Source organism: Monodelphis domestica, chromosome 1, assembly GCF_027887165.1.
Source record: "Monodelphis domestica isolate mMonDom1 chromosome 1, mMonDom1.pri, whole genome shotgun sequence".
Lineage (NCBI taxonomy): Eukaryota > Metazoa > Chordata > Mammalia > Didelphimorphia > Didelphidae > Monodelphis > Monodelphis domestica.
Window position 1 is genome coordinate 726,704,160 of NC_077227.1, and position 15,667 is coordinate 726,719,826.

Consider the following 15,667-nt stretch of genomic DNA (forward strand, 5'->3'; position numbering starts at 1 on the left):
CAGAGAGCTACTCCATATAACAAATAATATTTAAGAACAAAAAAAAGAAAAAGAGAAAAATTCAGCAAAACCGATCAATATATCACAAAAGTCTGAACATATGTGCAATGTACCATATTTGACTTTTGACTTCTGCAAAAGGGTGGAGTAGGGAATTAATACTATTATTATACTAATGATAGCTAATAGTCATGGAATGCTTTGATTTCAGAGGAAAAATAATTGTGGGTGGCCCAAAAGGGAGTAACCTTAAAGAACTATGTAAATGGGGGCAGTGAGGTGGATCAGTGGCTAGAGATCCAGGTCTGGAAATGGGAGGTCCTGGGTTCAAATCTGTCCTGTCCTCAGACACTTCCTAAATGTGTCACCCTGGACAAGTCACTTAACCCCCATCACCTAGCCCTTACCATACTTCTGCCTTGGAACTGAGACTTAGTATTGATGGTAAGGTTGTTGTTTGTTTAAAGAATTATTGCACTTAGCTCTGGAAGTAAGAACTATGGCTTCTAGGCAGAAATTCTAGGGAGGAAGATTCTGGTTCTGAGGTATCAAGCGAGGAAATGAGTTACCTTGTAGGGTAGTGTGTTCTCAGTCCCTGGAAGTATTCAGGAAAAGCTCAGGTTCAAACCCAGGTCTCTTGACTCTAAGTCATCAATGATTGCCATCCATAAATGAGTGGAGCAGCCTAGTAGGAAAGGGGCCCACCTTCTCTGTTACTACCAACACTAAGAGCTGACTTATTACCACCAAAGAGTAGGCATGGCCAAGAGCCCGGGGACTAGCATTGCCATCTCTCTTCCTCTGAACTGCCAACTTGCTGCCAGTCTAGACACTTGCAGATTCTATTCAGGGGAGCAGCCCCTGTGGAGATGTGAGCTGGCATCTTCTGATTCTGGCAGGGTGGTGGCCCCCTGCTTCCTCAGAAGCCACAGCTTCAGATGGCCCCTAAAGAGAAGTTCTCCTGCCATAGTTGTTGTCCCTTTCAGATGGGTCAAGTCACAAACAGACGTGGTTTCATCAATGGGAAAGTGTGCTGTCATTTGCTTTGGCACTACCTCAAGGAATGCTGGGCTTTTCCATTGGACTGGCTGCTGAAACCCCCTCTATGCATCTTTATCTCTATTACAATATGAGCAAGTAGAGAGAGGAGCTTCTGCCCTGCTTTTCTGTCTGTACCTCCAACATTTAGGGCAGTATTTTGCCCTTAGAAAGCACTCCAGAAATTCATTTTCATATATTCTTCCATTAGATTGTGAGTTCCTTGAGGACAGAGACTGTCTTTTGGGTCTTTTTATATCCCCAGAATTAACTCAGATGCCTGGTACATAATAGGTACTTAGTAAATGTTTCTTCATCGGTTGATGGAGCTCTAAGATTTTAGATTCCACAAAAATCAGAAAAAAGGAACTTGAATATTACTAAATTTTCATCTGTTTTATTATTGGAGTAAACAAAACAAAATCAAAAAACTTATTTGCATTTGGCAGTCTTTATTGGGATGAACCTCCTTGCCCTTGGCTAATAGAGTCTTTGCATGGCTGCCTTTCATGGGGACCACATGCTGAACCTTCCAACCTTGGAAGAATATTTCAGAGCTGGGAATCTATAAAGAGTGTTTTTGAGAAGCCAGGTTCTCCTTTACACCTTAATGAAGTAACTAGCATATACTTAAAATATTTTAAAAAGTGAAATGACAGGTGGCTAAATATCTCAGTAGATTGAGAGCCAGGGCTAGGGAGTGTAAGAGTTTAAATTTAGGTTTTATGCTAAATATGATAATTATAAAGTAATATTGTGGTCACTGATTTAAAAATATTATAGCTTAAGTCAAAGTGACTTTTAGCAGCTTTATGTTCAAAGAGTTGGAAAGAGTGAAAGTGGAAAAATGTAGTTAAAAAGAGAGATTCTAATAATCCTACCAGCCCTTTTCCTGAGAAGCCAGGCTCAGCCTCAGGAGGGACTTCCCTAAATCCCTTGCCTCCACATGGATTTCCCAGTAATCCTCAACCAGAGGTCCTGTTGGTGTCCTCAGACAGAGTTCCACCAATGCAGCCTCCTCCAAAGCCAAGGCAGGTATCTCAGCCACTCACTCCAAATACCAGGAAGGGAATGAATATCAGGAACCAATCTCTCCAGAAGCCAGGAAAGGAATGATTCTAGACCATGGTGGTCTCTTCTTTTTTGCTCCTTTTTTCTCCACATAATTTCCTGTCACTTTCTGTCATTCCCCCTTCTTCACAGAAACCAATGGCAGTCTTTCAATTTACCTAGCACTGCCCAGCCTTTGGAGGTGTGAGTTTACTCTAGTGACCTGTGAATGCTCTTACTTAGTGTTAAGTAGGGGTATATAGATACACACATACATATACACAGATATTTATATAATAATAGGCAAGGGGAGAGTTAATCCTATTTTCTCACAGGAAGGAGGTCCTAGGTTCAAATCTGGCCTCAGACAATTCCAGTTGTGTGACCCTGGGCAAGTCATTTCACCCCCATTAACTAGCCCTTACTGTTCTTCTACCTTGGAACCAATACATGGTATTGATTCTAAGATGGAAGGTGAGGTTTTTAAAAAAAAACAAATGAAATTATTTTTAAAGCACAGTAATAGTAGGCATTCCCAGGGTCCTGTGTCCTTATGAATCTGTTCAAATAAATCATCTCCCTTACTTGCATGACACAAAAAATGATGGTTAGCATCGTGTGGCCTTACTGTACCTGGACACATGCTCAATGGCATCCTGGAAGAACACCAGCTTGACTTCTTTAGAGGTCATTATGTTGTAATCATCAAGGTAGTCCTGTAAAACTGAAGCGATCTTATTCATGTCAAGCAGGTCTTCATAGAGGCGGTCAGATTTGTCAACACCAATCTGTGTACAAATAGTTCAACAAGGCGGGTAAGCATGCGATGGGCAGTATGCACAGGTGGACAATGGAAATGATTTCACAAGAATCTGAGCTACATTATATAAATAGATGTGTATATATATGTATATGTGTGTGTATATATATAGGATATGACTCAACAACATGTGTATATATATGACTCAACAACAACAACACACACATATGTTATTGCTGAGTCATGTCCAATTCTAAGTGACCTCATGGATATTGTCCATGGGCTTTTTTCTGGCAAAGATACTGGAATGATTTACCATTTATTTCTCCATTTTTTCCTATTTTACCATTGAGGAACTGAGGCCAATAGGGGTTAAGTGACTTGCCCAGGGTCACACAGCTAGTAAATACCAGAGGCCAGATTTGAACTTAGATTTTCCTGATTCTAAGCCTGGTGATCTATCTACTGCTACATCACCTAGCTATATGTGTATGTGTATGATTTTAGATATACATATATATGTCAATATCATACCCATACACATGCATGCATATATGTGTATATATATGATTTGATATATTTATTTTAATAATTATTATGTGTTCATTGTTTAATGATATGTATATGTAGATTATCTCTCCATCTCTATCTGCCTATCTATCTAACCATCCATCCATCTATCCATTTATCTGTCTGTCTATCTATCTATCCATTTAGCTAGGTGATGCAGTGGATAGAGCACAGGGTCTGGAGTCAGGGAGACTCGTCTTCCCAAGTTCAAATCCAGCCTTGGACACTTACTAGCTGTGTGACTATGGGTTTAGCTCTGTAATTCTCATTTCATCCATCTAGTAGGACAGATAATAGACTTCACCAAAGCTCTGATACAAATTAGAATATGCTAAGGATAGAGGAAAGTTTTGAGTAAATGATGAGAGAAATCTTAGGAGTCGGCTGTATTTCAGTCTTTTGACTTTTAATTCTTTAAGTTTCATTCTTGAAGTGAAGAGGAGAAAACCAAACTAAGAAAACAAACAAAAAATATACATAGTAAGTATGTGAACCTCAATGATGCCAGTATCACCCACTTACCTTTATAAAATCTCCAAATATGACCGGTTTCTTGATAAAATAGTCTTGATCAAGTGGAATGGCAAAATGCTTACCTATGAACATTTGAAAAGTTAATTTAGTAATACAAAATATCATTAGCTATATATTATTTTAGGACTAAATTAGATAAAATGATATCCACATTTTAATACTTGTTTTAGTTAGAAGTAGCAGTTATAGGAAAAAACATATTTAAAGAGAAATAAAAATATTAGACCAGTTTCCAAGATGACAGAAAGAGAATGGGCCTCAGAGGGCATCTGACCCAATATATACCTGGAAAGGAATTCCCACTCTACCAACCCAGCTGTTTTTGACTTGGTTTTCCAATAGGTTCCCTTGTACTAACCCTGAAAGACTGATGTTATTGGTGTAAGATGTGCTATTCTCCAAGGCTATTAGAATAGCAGTAGGTAGGAGTGTAGTGTTGGAAGTAGACTTTTAGAAGTCAGATTCCACCTCAGATACTTAGTAGTTGTGTGGTCCTAGTCTAGTCATTAACTTCTCTCAGGGCTTGTGTCCTCATGTATAAAATGAAGATAATCGCAGTACCTATTTCCCAGGCTTGTCATGAGGATTAAGTTAAGATTTGTAAAGTGCTTTTCAAACCGTAGAAGTGTGATATAAATGCTGGCTATTGGTATATAGATGCCAAAGTCTTCCCTACTGTTTTCCCTTCTCTGATATTCCATTGGTTCCATTAAAAAGGATGAAAGGATTCAAGTAAAAAAGATGAACTTCCAGTGATTAGACACCAATCAAATACATTTCCCTGAAAACTTGAAACATTTAACAGGGAAAGTCAGTCAATAAACATTTATTAAGCACTTCCTATGTTTATAGGAGCTCTCTTTGTGGGTGGCAAAGAATTAGAAATGGAAGGGATGCCCATCAATTGAGGAATGGCTGAACAAACTGTGGTCTATGATGGTGATGGAATACTGTTGTGCTATGAGAAATGAGTAGGGCAGAAAAACTTGGGAAGACTTAAATGAACTGATGCACAGTGAAGAGAGCAGAGTCAGGAGAACATTGTACAAAGTAACAGCAATATTGTATGAGCCCAGAAGTGACAAGAAGCCACTGGAGGTTGAGAGGTAGAATGGGGGGAGACAAGACTGAGCACTGTTTTAGAAAAATTACTTTGGAGGCTGAATAGTGGGTGGAATGAAGTGGGAAGAACCTGGGGGCAGGTAGAGCCACCAAGAAGCTATTGCAGATATCCAGGCATGAGGTAATGAGGGTCTGCACCAGAGGGGTAACAGAATCAGAGGAGAGAAGGGGCATATTTGAGAAATATTATAGGTGTGATGCCTGAAAGAACTGAGCATGGGATTGAAGATCACAGTATAGGGGAAGAACTGTGTGGTAACAGAAGGCAGAGGGAGATTGTGTTTTTATATAAAGGAATTTCAGAGTTCATGAACATGGAGGTGGTCCCTTTATGGGTGATACTAAGAACCCATGTTCTATTCATTGAGCAACCTAGCTGCTCCATTTCCTCAACTTAGTTATTTCTTGTGAATTATTCCACTTTAGACACTCACAAAGATAGCAATAGCCTTGATCTTACTATCACCCATAAATGCACAACAACCTTCACATTCACAAACTCTGAAATTCCCTCATCGAAACACTGTCTCTTCCTTTCCCCATCTTGGTCCCCTCTTGGTGAACCAGCTGAACTCTTCATTGGGCTTCTCTCCCAAGGGCCTTGGACTCTTTTCATTTCATGGATTGTGCCCCCAAGAAGCCTCAGCCTTGGGTGACTCCCAACATCAGTCATCACCACTCTCACATATGTACTTGTAGCTACTGAGCAAAAGTTGAGGAAGCAGGAGATTAGAGCATTTGTTGGAGTTATCAATGTTTATGTTGAAATTCCCTAGTATGAGGATGTTGGAGGGTTGGAGGAGGTTGGAGGATGAGGGGATTGGAGAATGTGGAGAATTAATATTGTTAAATCGTTTTCCCCCTTAACTGATTCTTAGCTGAGGCTACACACAGTTTCTCCCCTTGGCTATGAAACTGGGTTAGAACCTCCTTTCTTTGGTTAAGATCTTAAAAGGATAAAACATGCAGGGTAGGGCTGAGCAATGATCCTGAATTCAGACCCTCTGGAGAGATGAACAAAAGTCAGTAAGCTCAAACAACTGTGTTGTACTCTCAGCCATGATGCAGGGAAGAAAGAGCATGTTGGCATCCTTGTATGGACGAAGACCTGCCTCTTCCTGTGATGGAGTAATGAAGGAGGAGTTGAGGTCTTTAAGCTCACCTCTTTAGTGACTCTTTACTAATCAGAGATTTCTTGGGATGTGGAGGGGAGAGCTTCAGTGGTGAGACCAAAAGTGGTGTATAAACCTGTTCCTGAAAGGGGGAAGGTCTTTTTTTGCACCCATTTGGATTGTGGAGAAAGAGTCAACTGACCACTTGAGGATCCCTTGACTGGTCAAATAACAAATTAATTTAAAATGAAGACATACTGTCTCTTGAGAATTTCAATCATTGCAAGAGGCGAGAGAGATTTTGAGCCAGGTCCTGAACTCTTGGAGGAAGGAAGGGGAGGATCCAGTTAGTCTGCAAACAACAGTTACCAGAATTTTTTGATCCAGTGGTATTTGTGGGTTGTGCGAGCCTCAAAGGAGGAGAGGATAGAACAAAGGTCTCTATCAATCTATATCAATCTATTCCTTTTGCATTTTGCCATATAATTTAAATGTAATTTATATTAATAGAAAAAAAATCCTCTGCCCCATTTCTCAACAAATTGGGTTAAACAAAAACATAGTCTTACTGGCCATTTCAGTTAACATGTTATGGAAATATAGTTTATCTTCATTGTTGATCAGACGATCATGGAAAACTCTTTGACATTCATGGCAAAATAGTCTAAAAATCTGCATTTCGTCCCTGACTACTGTTGAATCACATTGCAGGATACCTAAGAAAGAAACAAAAAAAATTTAAGAGTAAGATAACTATTCCAGAAAGCCTGTCATGTGTATTTGTGGGGCCTAAACTGTAAAACATAAAGCTTCTAGGTTTTTAAACATTTCTGACAATCTTTCCAAAGTTTCTGCTGTAATCCTTTCCTATTGTCTTTGGTGCTTTAACCACAAAACACAAAACAATAAAAAAAGGAAAATTCAGCATTTGTGGACTATACTATAATAATTTTAATTTTAGTCATTTTTAAGCACAGTTTTGAGATTATTGAAATATATTTTTAAATCATTTAATTTAAATTTGGCATAGCTAAGTGGCATCCTCCTGAGTTCAAATGTGGCTTCAGACATTTACTAGCTGTGTGGCTCTGGGCAGGTCACTCAACCCTGTTGGCCTCCATTTCTTCATCTGTAAAAAGAGCTGGAGAAAGAAATAGCAAACCAATCCAATATTTTTTGCCAAGAAAAGAGTCAGACATGACTGAAATGACTGAACCACCACCATTTAGATTTAATAATTATAATTAAGTAATTTCAAACATCAGAATTTAATTTAAAAGTCTCATTAGGCTAAGAACTCCAACACTTTTAAATTAATTCTCTCTCTCTCTCTCTCTCTCTCTCTCTCTCTCTCTCTCTCTCTCTCTCTCTTCCTTAATTCCTTCCCTCTATATTAATTAAAATCTCCTAATGCCCAGATGACTTGGGTATTTTTATTATTTGAAAATCATCCCTGGCGACCAATTATTTAGATTTAAGTCAAAACACTAAAATTATCTTTACAGACCTCTTAGAATAAGGAAAATATTACCATATTGATGGGCATTTACAAGCTCATCTTGTTTATACCTGAACGACACATGGAATGGCATGAAGGAGCTGACCCAGAACATAAGTGTACATTACCTTGCACACATTTTGACAAATCTCGCAAATTAAATACATAATGGGATTTTGCAGGTGTTGGGAGGAGATCAATGCTCATCCTGTTATAAATTTCCACAGCAGCTTCTACAATACTCGATGCACAATTCTTTACAGGGTTAGAAAAGTCAAATAAGAAACCATTCAAGATTGCCTAAAATCAAAAACAAAGAAGAACCAATGGAAGAAACACAACATTTCATAATCAAAACTTGATTTCTCCCTAAACATCCAAAGAAAATTCAAGGAATAAAGGAGGAAGGTCTATTTAAAATTTTGGTATGTGAAAAACATCTTTCCCTAGTAGAACTCTTTCTCAAGAGTAGGCTATAGAAGAATCATCATTTCCTATAACTATTCTGGAAACCCTGTCATATATATATATGTGGGGGGGGGGAGGAGGGCTTAAACTGTAAAACATAAAGCTTCTAGATTTTTGAACATTTCTGATAAGCTTTCCAAAATTTCTGCTATAATCCTTTCCTGTTATCTTGGTATTGGCTTACAAAAGCCTGATTTGTAGATGTTTTCATCTGGCTAATTTGGACAACTTTGGAGTTCTTGAGATTTTGTTCCAAAAAGTATGTCTGTGGGTGTTTATGTGGGAGGAAGCTTGTACTTTTTGAAAATTCATTTTAAGGGGTGGATATAATCTATTGCTCTAGGAAGATCATGGCTCCCAATTTTCATTATAGTTTATTTAGTTTTAGAGAGAAAAATGACAATATTTTTTTAAGATAGGGTAAGATTATTTTAGTACTCTATCCTGGAATTTCTGACTGATCAGCTGGTAGAATCGCATTTCACCATTCAGACCCTCCTATCAGGGGTTTGATGGTAAATGTTTAACAATCAGCTTGCTGAAAAAAATTTTTTTAAGTGGGTCCTGCTGTAATTAGACACTGAAAAAAGATAACTTAGGACTCTACAAGAAACCCAGAAGAAAGCTTCATGATTAATATTCCCCCCTCATTTTTTTAAGTCTAGACAATCAGCCAAACAATAAGTCAAGTCTAGAGAGCATTCACCAGTTTCCAAGATATAAATGTTCATAATGAAAATTTAACTATTGGCTCATGGGTTTAAGTCTGGAATAAAATTTTAAAAGCTTAGAATGGCAGCAAGGCTTTCAGTGTAGCCTGGATTGTTTTGTGTGTGTCTCTTATAGGGTTTAGGATAGTCCTTTATACAAGGCAAGTAATGAACAAATCCGAGTTAACCAATAAATCCTAGACACTCAAATGTTCACTTTGTTTCCAGCTGGTAAGGGAGAAGATTGGTCCTGTATAAAAGAAAATAAGGGGGCAGTGAGGCACAGCAGGCAGAACATTGGGCTGGGAAAGGAGATTTTGGCTTTGGTCCCAGCTCTGATATGAGCCATGTGACCTTGATCAATATCTTTCCTTCTCTCAACTTCAGTTCCCTTAGCTCTGAGGAAGAGGGGTGATATATAATCCTTCTTCATATATAATCCTATAATCCTTCTTCCGTAATTGGAAGATGTGGACTTCTTGACTGAATTAATCAATCAGAAGTATTAACTAGAAGTGAACAAGGTTTAGCCATCTCTATTGAATTAGTGAATCAATTAAAGGCATTTATTATCATTATTATAAATATAATATTATTGAATAGATATTTATAATAATATATTTATTTTGTATGCATATAAATAATATGCAATATAGTATAATTAGTTATATTATGTAATATATTTTATATATCATATGTTACATACATATATAACAAAATAATTGATATTATAAACACAATATATAACATATAAATGTGTAATAGATGTATTTGTAGTAAAAATGAATATTTAAGTGTACTAAATATAAAATTAAAAATATAATAATTTAATTATATTTATTAATTAATTAAATTTTATTTGATAAATATATTATTTTACATATTAATTAAATAAAATAATAAAGGTGCTAAAATCTATTTAATCAAGTAAGGAAAGAGTAAAATAGCTTCTGGACTTACTGAAGAAACCTATTCCTGATCTGTGTGTCATATATAATATAGCAAAGTAGTTCAGAACTCAGGCATTCCAGTAGTGATCCAAGGGAGAAGAGAACTAGCTAATCCCCTGACCGGGAATCACTTAGGGTCAAGAGGACAAGAAGCTCTCCTTTCTCTGTCCTACCTTGACCAGAGGAGAACCTTGTGGACCTCAAAAGATCTGGGGATTTGGACTTCTTACTGCAATTCTAGCAGAGCCCCTATAAAAAATGGAATGTCTGCATTGGGAGTTAAGGAAAAATTAGACACTGAAAAAAGATAACTTAGGACTCTACAAGAAACCCAGAGGAAAGCTACATCATGCCTGAATTAAATTTCATGGGAACTAAAAAAAAAGAAGGAAAAGATTTCCAGTAACGAGGGGCTCTGAGTTAGATATTTGCAGTTTCTGTTGGATTCTTATGTACTCATGGGAGAATGTATCATGGAATCTTTGAGGGGTGGTTTTTCCTCTTTAAAGCTTTTCTTTCTAAAAAACATTTTTCTAAAATTTTCTTTTCTAAAGAAACTTTCTAAAAATTAATAAAGTTTTTCTGACTGATATTGACTGATATCTTCTGATAATGCTGGGGAAAGCACACTGGTGGGGGCTCATGAACGAGACCACTAGAAAATTCCCCACAGGCTCCTTAGGGCAACCTAGAACCCAGATGGAGAGAAACAACAACTGTCCTCTGGGGATCTAGTGTGCTAGTGTGAGTCAGCTGGAAGAGCAAGCCCCAGAATCTGAGCTGCATGCAAATGTAGGCTATTAATTGAGAACGTCTTTAAGGTTTCTCTAAGCTCAAAATTCTAAGAGCTAGCTTGAAACCAGGAATACCTTGGTTCAAGTCCCATCTCTGACATATATTACCAATGCCATGTTCTATGCCATTCCATGACACAAGAGGGGCTGAGTGCATATTGGTAGAGGGAATTTCCTCTCCGGGAGTTCAATATGAAAACACATACCCAGTCCCTGTCTCATAACTACAGATATTGTAAAATGCCATAGAACATGAGTCATTTCTTTCTCCTAAATTAATTAGAAATTAATTAACTAAATTAAGTCAATTAAACAAATGAACACTCACCTGAAAAATTTGCTTTAAAATATGTTCAGAAGGTGTCGGGAGGCACAGCATGCTGAAGTGTCGAATGAAACGGGGTGTCACAGGATTGCGGCCACCTCCTGGGGGGGCACACGCAGATGCAATTGTCACGTCCTGCAAAGGAAACAAAGTCATTTACTTCAAACCAAAAGGAATTGTTGTATTTAAGTCCTAGAATCCTAGAAGTATATCGGATTCACAGATCAAATGTTCATCTTATAAGCTTAGTAAGAATTTATTGAACTTAACATACAAGGGAAAGAAGAAATCTGAACCCATTTCGTTGGAAAAATTAGTGATCAAATAATATAATTGATCCATTGAACAGCTGATAATGAACAACAATAATTTGTACATTTTAAAGTGTTTAGCTGTAACAGAGAGGCACTGTTGACGCTGGAAAGACTACTTCCCAGGGTTATCATAAGGATGAAATAATGATTGTGGATGAGTTTTTAAATGTAAGGAATTATTGTTATCCTGCAAAGTAGCCTCTGGGAAGGTTCCCAAGGCAGTCCTAGGCAGTCCTGGGTTCAAATCTAGCCTCAGACACTTCCTAGCTGGGCGATTCTGGGCACATCACTTAACTCCCATTGCCTAGCCCTTACTGCTCTTCTGCCTTGGAACTAATACTTAAGAATGGATTCTAAGATGGAAGGCGAAGGGCTTTTAAAAATATAATTGAGAAATATTTGATGAAATAAATAAAAATGCCATCCCCCATTGATAATAATTAATTTCTGTTTTCTAAGGTGATTGGACCACAGGGGTATTTCTGTTTGGGTTCACTGCTACAGCTGTGGCCAATCTCACAGAACAATGGCCAGCATTTCTTGAGAGGACTTTAAAGTTTACAAAGAATTTTTTCTTATTGCTAATCTCATTTGATTCCCACAATAGCCCTGGGGGTGGGGGTGGGGAGATGATGACATTTTCTTCATTTTATTGCCAAGAAAACTGGCTGAGAGGTCAAGTGACTGGGTCAGGGACACTCAGCTGGTAGGTATTTGGGGCAGGATGTGAGCTGAGGTCATCCTGACTCTGTGAGCAGCATTCAAGCTTTGAGCCACCTAGTTGCCTCCATTATCCCAGAAGAAAGAATAACATGATTTCTGATGGCTTAATTTTCGTCTTTAGGGAGCGGGCTCTTTATGTGGGTGGCAATGCCCACTTTTCTACAGAGGAATGAGAATGTATGCAATGCAAAGATCACCATGGCTGGCTCTCTGGGTCAACTGAGTCCTGTATGAGATGGTTCACAGGGAATACCTAAAATCCATCATCTAGCCTGGAGTCTACCATTTTGAAAGATAATATTTAGGTAATGTTGGCATCCTAGGGAGGTTGGGTATGATAAACACTTCCCACATAAGCAATACTCATTTTATCATGGCTAGCTATACTTGTCTTGGGTTGTTTTCATTCTGAATGGCAGAATGAATGGACCTCATTAATATTCATAACCTCAAAACAGTTTTTCTCCTTCACCTTGTCTCATCCTTTCAAGATGCTATAATTTTATTAAAATGACTAATATAATTCCATACTAATAAGCTTCTTATTCTGCCTTTCTGTCCTTCCTGTTCCTCCTTTTTTTTTTGCTAGTAACTAATTCTTCCTTGGAATATAGTCTTTGTTGTTCTTAATAAGCACTTGCAAAGCTGACAGTGATACTTAAACATTAACTGTCATTATTATTTTTAAGCTATGAATCCCTTCCACAGGGTCTGTATATTAAATGCCCTGTTATAAGCTTAACAAGATTAAAGGGCAATAGTTGCACTTAGATGATGTTTTCAGACTTGCCACACTCTTTACTTAGGGCCTCTCATTTGACAATGAAGGAAAATCCTTTTTCCCCTCTATATTTTAAATTTCCTTATTTTCTTAAAAACACAAACAAACACACAAGACAAACCAAAACAAAAGAAATGCTTGGAAATAGCCTCTGCAATATAAAATGATTTGCCATAATTGCATACATTTGGAAAGGAGTTAAGTCTTAATTCAGATTAAACCACTTTTTCCAAAAGTATTTCATTTTATTTATTTATCTATTCTTAAAAACCATTGTTTTAACTGATGCGGGGTGAAATAAGCAGAACCAGGAAAACATTGTGTATAGTAACAGCAATATTGTGGAACAATCAAATGTGATAGACTTTGCTACTAACAGCAAAATCCAGAACAATTCTGAGGGATTTATGACAAAGAATGCTATCCACTTCCAGAGGAAAAACTTTTGGCATCAGAATACAGATGAAAGGATATGATTTATCACTTGTTTATTTGGGTCTATGTTTGGGGGTTTGGGATTTATAGGATTATTCACCAAGTAACTCTGGAAAACTTATGTGTAGGTTTGTGATTGGAATAAAATAAAGATAAAATTAAAAAGAAAAATACGATTATTCACTTACCAAAGTAAATAATATGGAAATCTGTTTTACATGATAGTACATGTATAACCCAGATCAAATTGCTTACCAGCTCCAAGAGATGGGGAAAAAGGGAGAGAGACAATTTGGATCATATAACCTTGGAAAACTTATGTGGAAATTTATTAAAATAAAAATACTAAATTCAATGAACAAAATTAAAAATCCCCCATTATCTTTTGCCTTAGAATCAATTCTAAAACTGAAGGCTATCAAGGGTTAGGCAGTTGGTGTTAATAGCCACACATCTAGGAAGTGTCCGAGATCAAATTTGAACCCAAGTCCTCCCAGCTCCAGGCTTGGCACTCTATCCACTGTGCTACCTTGATGTTCCTCCAAAGGCATTTTAAACCTTTTATTTCTTCCTCAATGCAGATGTGCTATCAAGAACTCACACATCCCCCATCTCATAAGAGCAGTGTGTTCATTTGACAATATCGAATGACCCCTGTTCAATAATTGTCAAAGAAACTGTGTCGCATCTTAGCTTCAAATGACAGAGGAGAGCAGTTGTATTTCTCATTCACCAAATGGTTGAAAGCCCCAAATAACCTGTATTTCTTTCCAGAAGAGCTTCTCTCTGTCATAGAATCCACCAAAATCCAGATACTGTCGGAGCAGTTCAATAGGAGGCTGAGAACCATAAGTATCCAACTTTGGCATATTTAAATCATCCACAAAGATGACGACTCGCTTGTTTCCTGGTGCGCCTAGAAAGCAAGACAAGTGAATTGGACGTTAGAGCTTCCAAGTGTGCTTTAAAGGGTCAAATGAAAAGTTCTGTTGGATTGGATCCTTTGCGAGTCATAACCAATGTCACATTGTTGGTTCTATGCCCTTAGGACGAAAGAAGTACCACGGCATTTGTAGAGAGAGAACATTCTCCTTGAATCTGTGGCTTTGTGTCTTTCCCTTTGACCAAAAGTAGCCACTTAACGCCATTTGCCTAGCCCTTAGAAAGGGATTTTTAATACAGAAAAGTAAGGGTTAAAAAATAATAATCAATTGACTTAATCACTATTTTATTTAGGGGGGAAAAAGTCAAAATCAATTCAACTAAAACTCTTTTTACCTAGAATGTTTTTTCTTTTCTTTTCTAATTTCGACTCAATAATCTCTTGCGTTCTTGCCGAAGACGTCTGCGCCGAGAAGTTGAGGTAGACAGGAACATACCCAGCCTCCTCTTGTATTCTGCTTAGCAATCCTCGGGCAACAACAGACTGTGAGTGAGACAGTAAAAGAGAGTTTGGATGGATTGTGGTCCTTTGGTGCCACGGACCACCAAGTTCTCCATTAACTAAAGGAAAGCACATATTTCATCCAATAATCAGCTGGCAAGATGAGTAAGAAAAAGGAGCCTAGGACTTAGCGCTAACAGGGACCACTGAGCCCATTCTACAGATGAGTGACCTGCTCACATGGCTGGCATATATCAGAGGCAGGATTTGAACTCAAATCTTCCTGACTCTCTGTTCAGTGCTCTGTCTACTTCAGCCAGGGTCAGACGACCTACCTGAGTCAGAGACAAGACTGGAGCGTAGGTCCTACTGGCTCTGAGGCTGTCTCTCGGAGCAGTATGGCTCCTTAATAACTATAATAAGGTTATTAATAATAATAATAATAATAAGGTAATAATAATAAGGTTAGATGTCTACTTCCCATAGCAGAGTTCCCTGCCACTGGGGCAGCCTGGGTTATGCCTCTACCCGACAGGAAAAAGGGATCAAATCTCCAGATGTGCCCCAGAGTAGGGAAGAGTGAACATCTCTTTCCATGGAGCTAAACATCCTCACGGAAATGTTGGGTTGGCCCTGGGGGAAATCATCTTGCTGAAAGATGGAGGTCTCTTACCTTGCCAACCCCGGTGATTCCAGTCAATAAAACAGGATGCTTGACGGCAAGCAGCTTTTCCATTAGATAACCGTAACGTACGGTGTCCGTCGTGGGAACGAGCATCTCAAAAAACGGTACATTCCGATTATACTTGAAAGGAGGGATGATTCGCTCCCAGGGGTCCAGGCGTTTGGTGTCAAAATCCATATGGACACTCCACAAATCGCCCGAGCTGGGGAGCTAAGGAACAATGATGAACTTTTATGAAACACACGACTCTACAGCATGAGGAGAGAAGTCAAGCGGACAGCGTTCATGACTCGGGGAGGGCAGCCAGAATTTGCCAAACAGCTGGGGAAAACCCCAAAATATACATTAGATTATTTAGACAGTGTGAATTTGAAAAGCTTTTTGTGTGAACAAAATTCATGCAACTAAGGGGAG

The 15,667-nt window shown here is 38.1% G+C and overlaps 1 protein-coding gene across 2 annotated transcripts in view; it reads right to left on the reverse strand.

Moving 5' to 3' along the window:
- Positions 1 to 15,667, reverse strand: part of DNAH6 (dynein axonemal heavy chain 6) — a 224,010-nt gene that overhangs the window by 108,280 nt on the left and 100,063 nt on the right. For both annotated transcript variants that reach the window (XM_001380022.5, XM_016428162.2), the window contains exons 38-45: positions 15,242 to 15,463; positions 14,463 to 14,610; positions 13,943 to 14,100; positions 10,935 to 11,066; positions 7,813 to 7,984; positions 6,756 to 6,902; positions 3,941 to 4,014; positions 2,722 to 2,876 (exon numbers count right to left, since the gene is read on the reverse strand). In XM_001380022.5, coding sequence (XP_001380059.3) covers positions 2,722 to 2,876; positions 3,941 to 4,014; positions 6,756 to 6,902; positions 7,813 to 7,984; positions 10,935 to 11,066; positions 13,943 to 14,100; positions 14,463 to 14,610; positions 15,242 to 15,463 — 1,208 coding nt within the window. The remainder of the gene's footprint in view (positions 1 to 2,721; positions 2,877 to 3,940; positions 4,015 to 6,755; positions 6,903 to 7,812; positions 7,985 to 10,934; positions 11,067 to 13,942; positions 14,101 to 14,462; positions 14,611 to 15,241; positions 15,464 to 15,667) is intronic.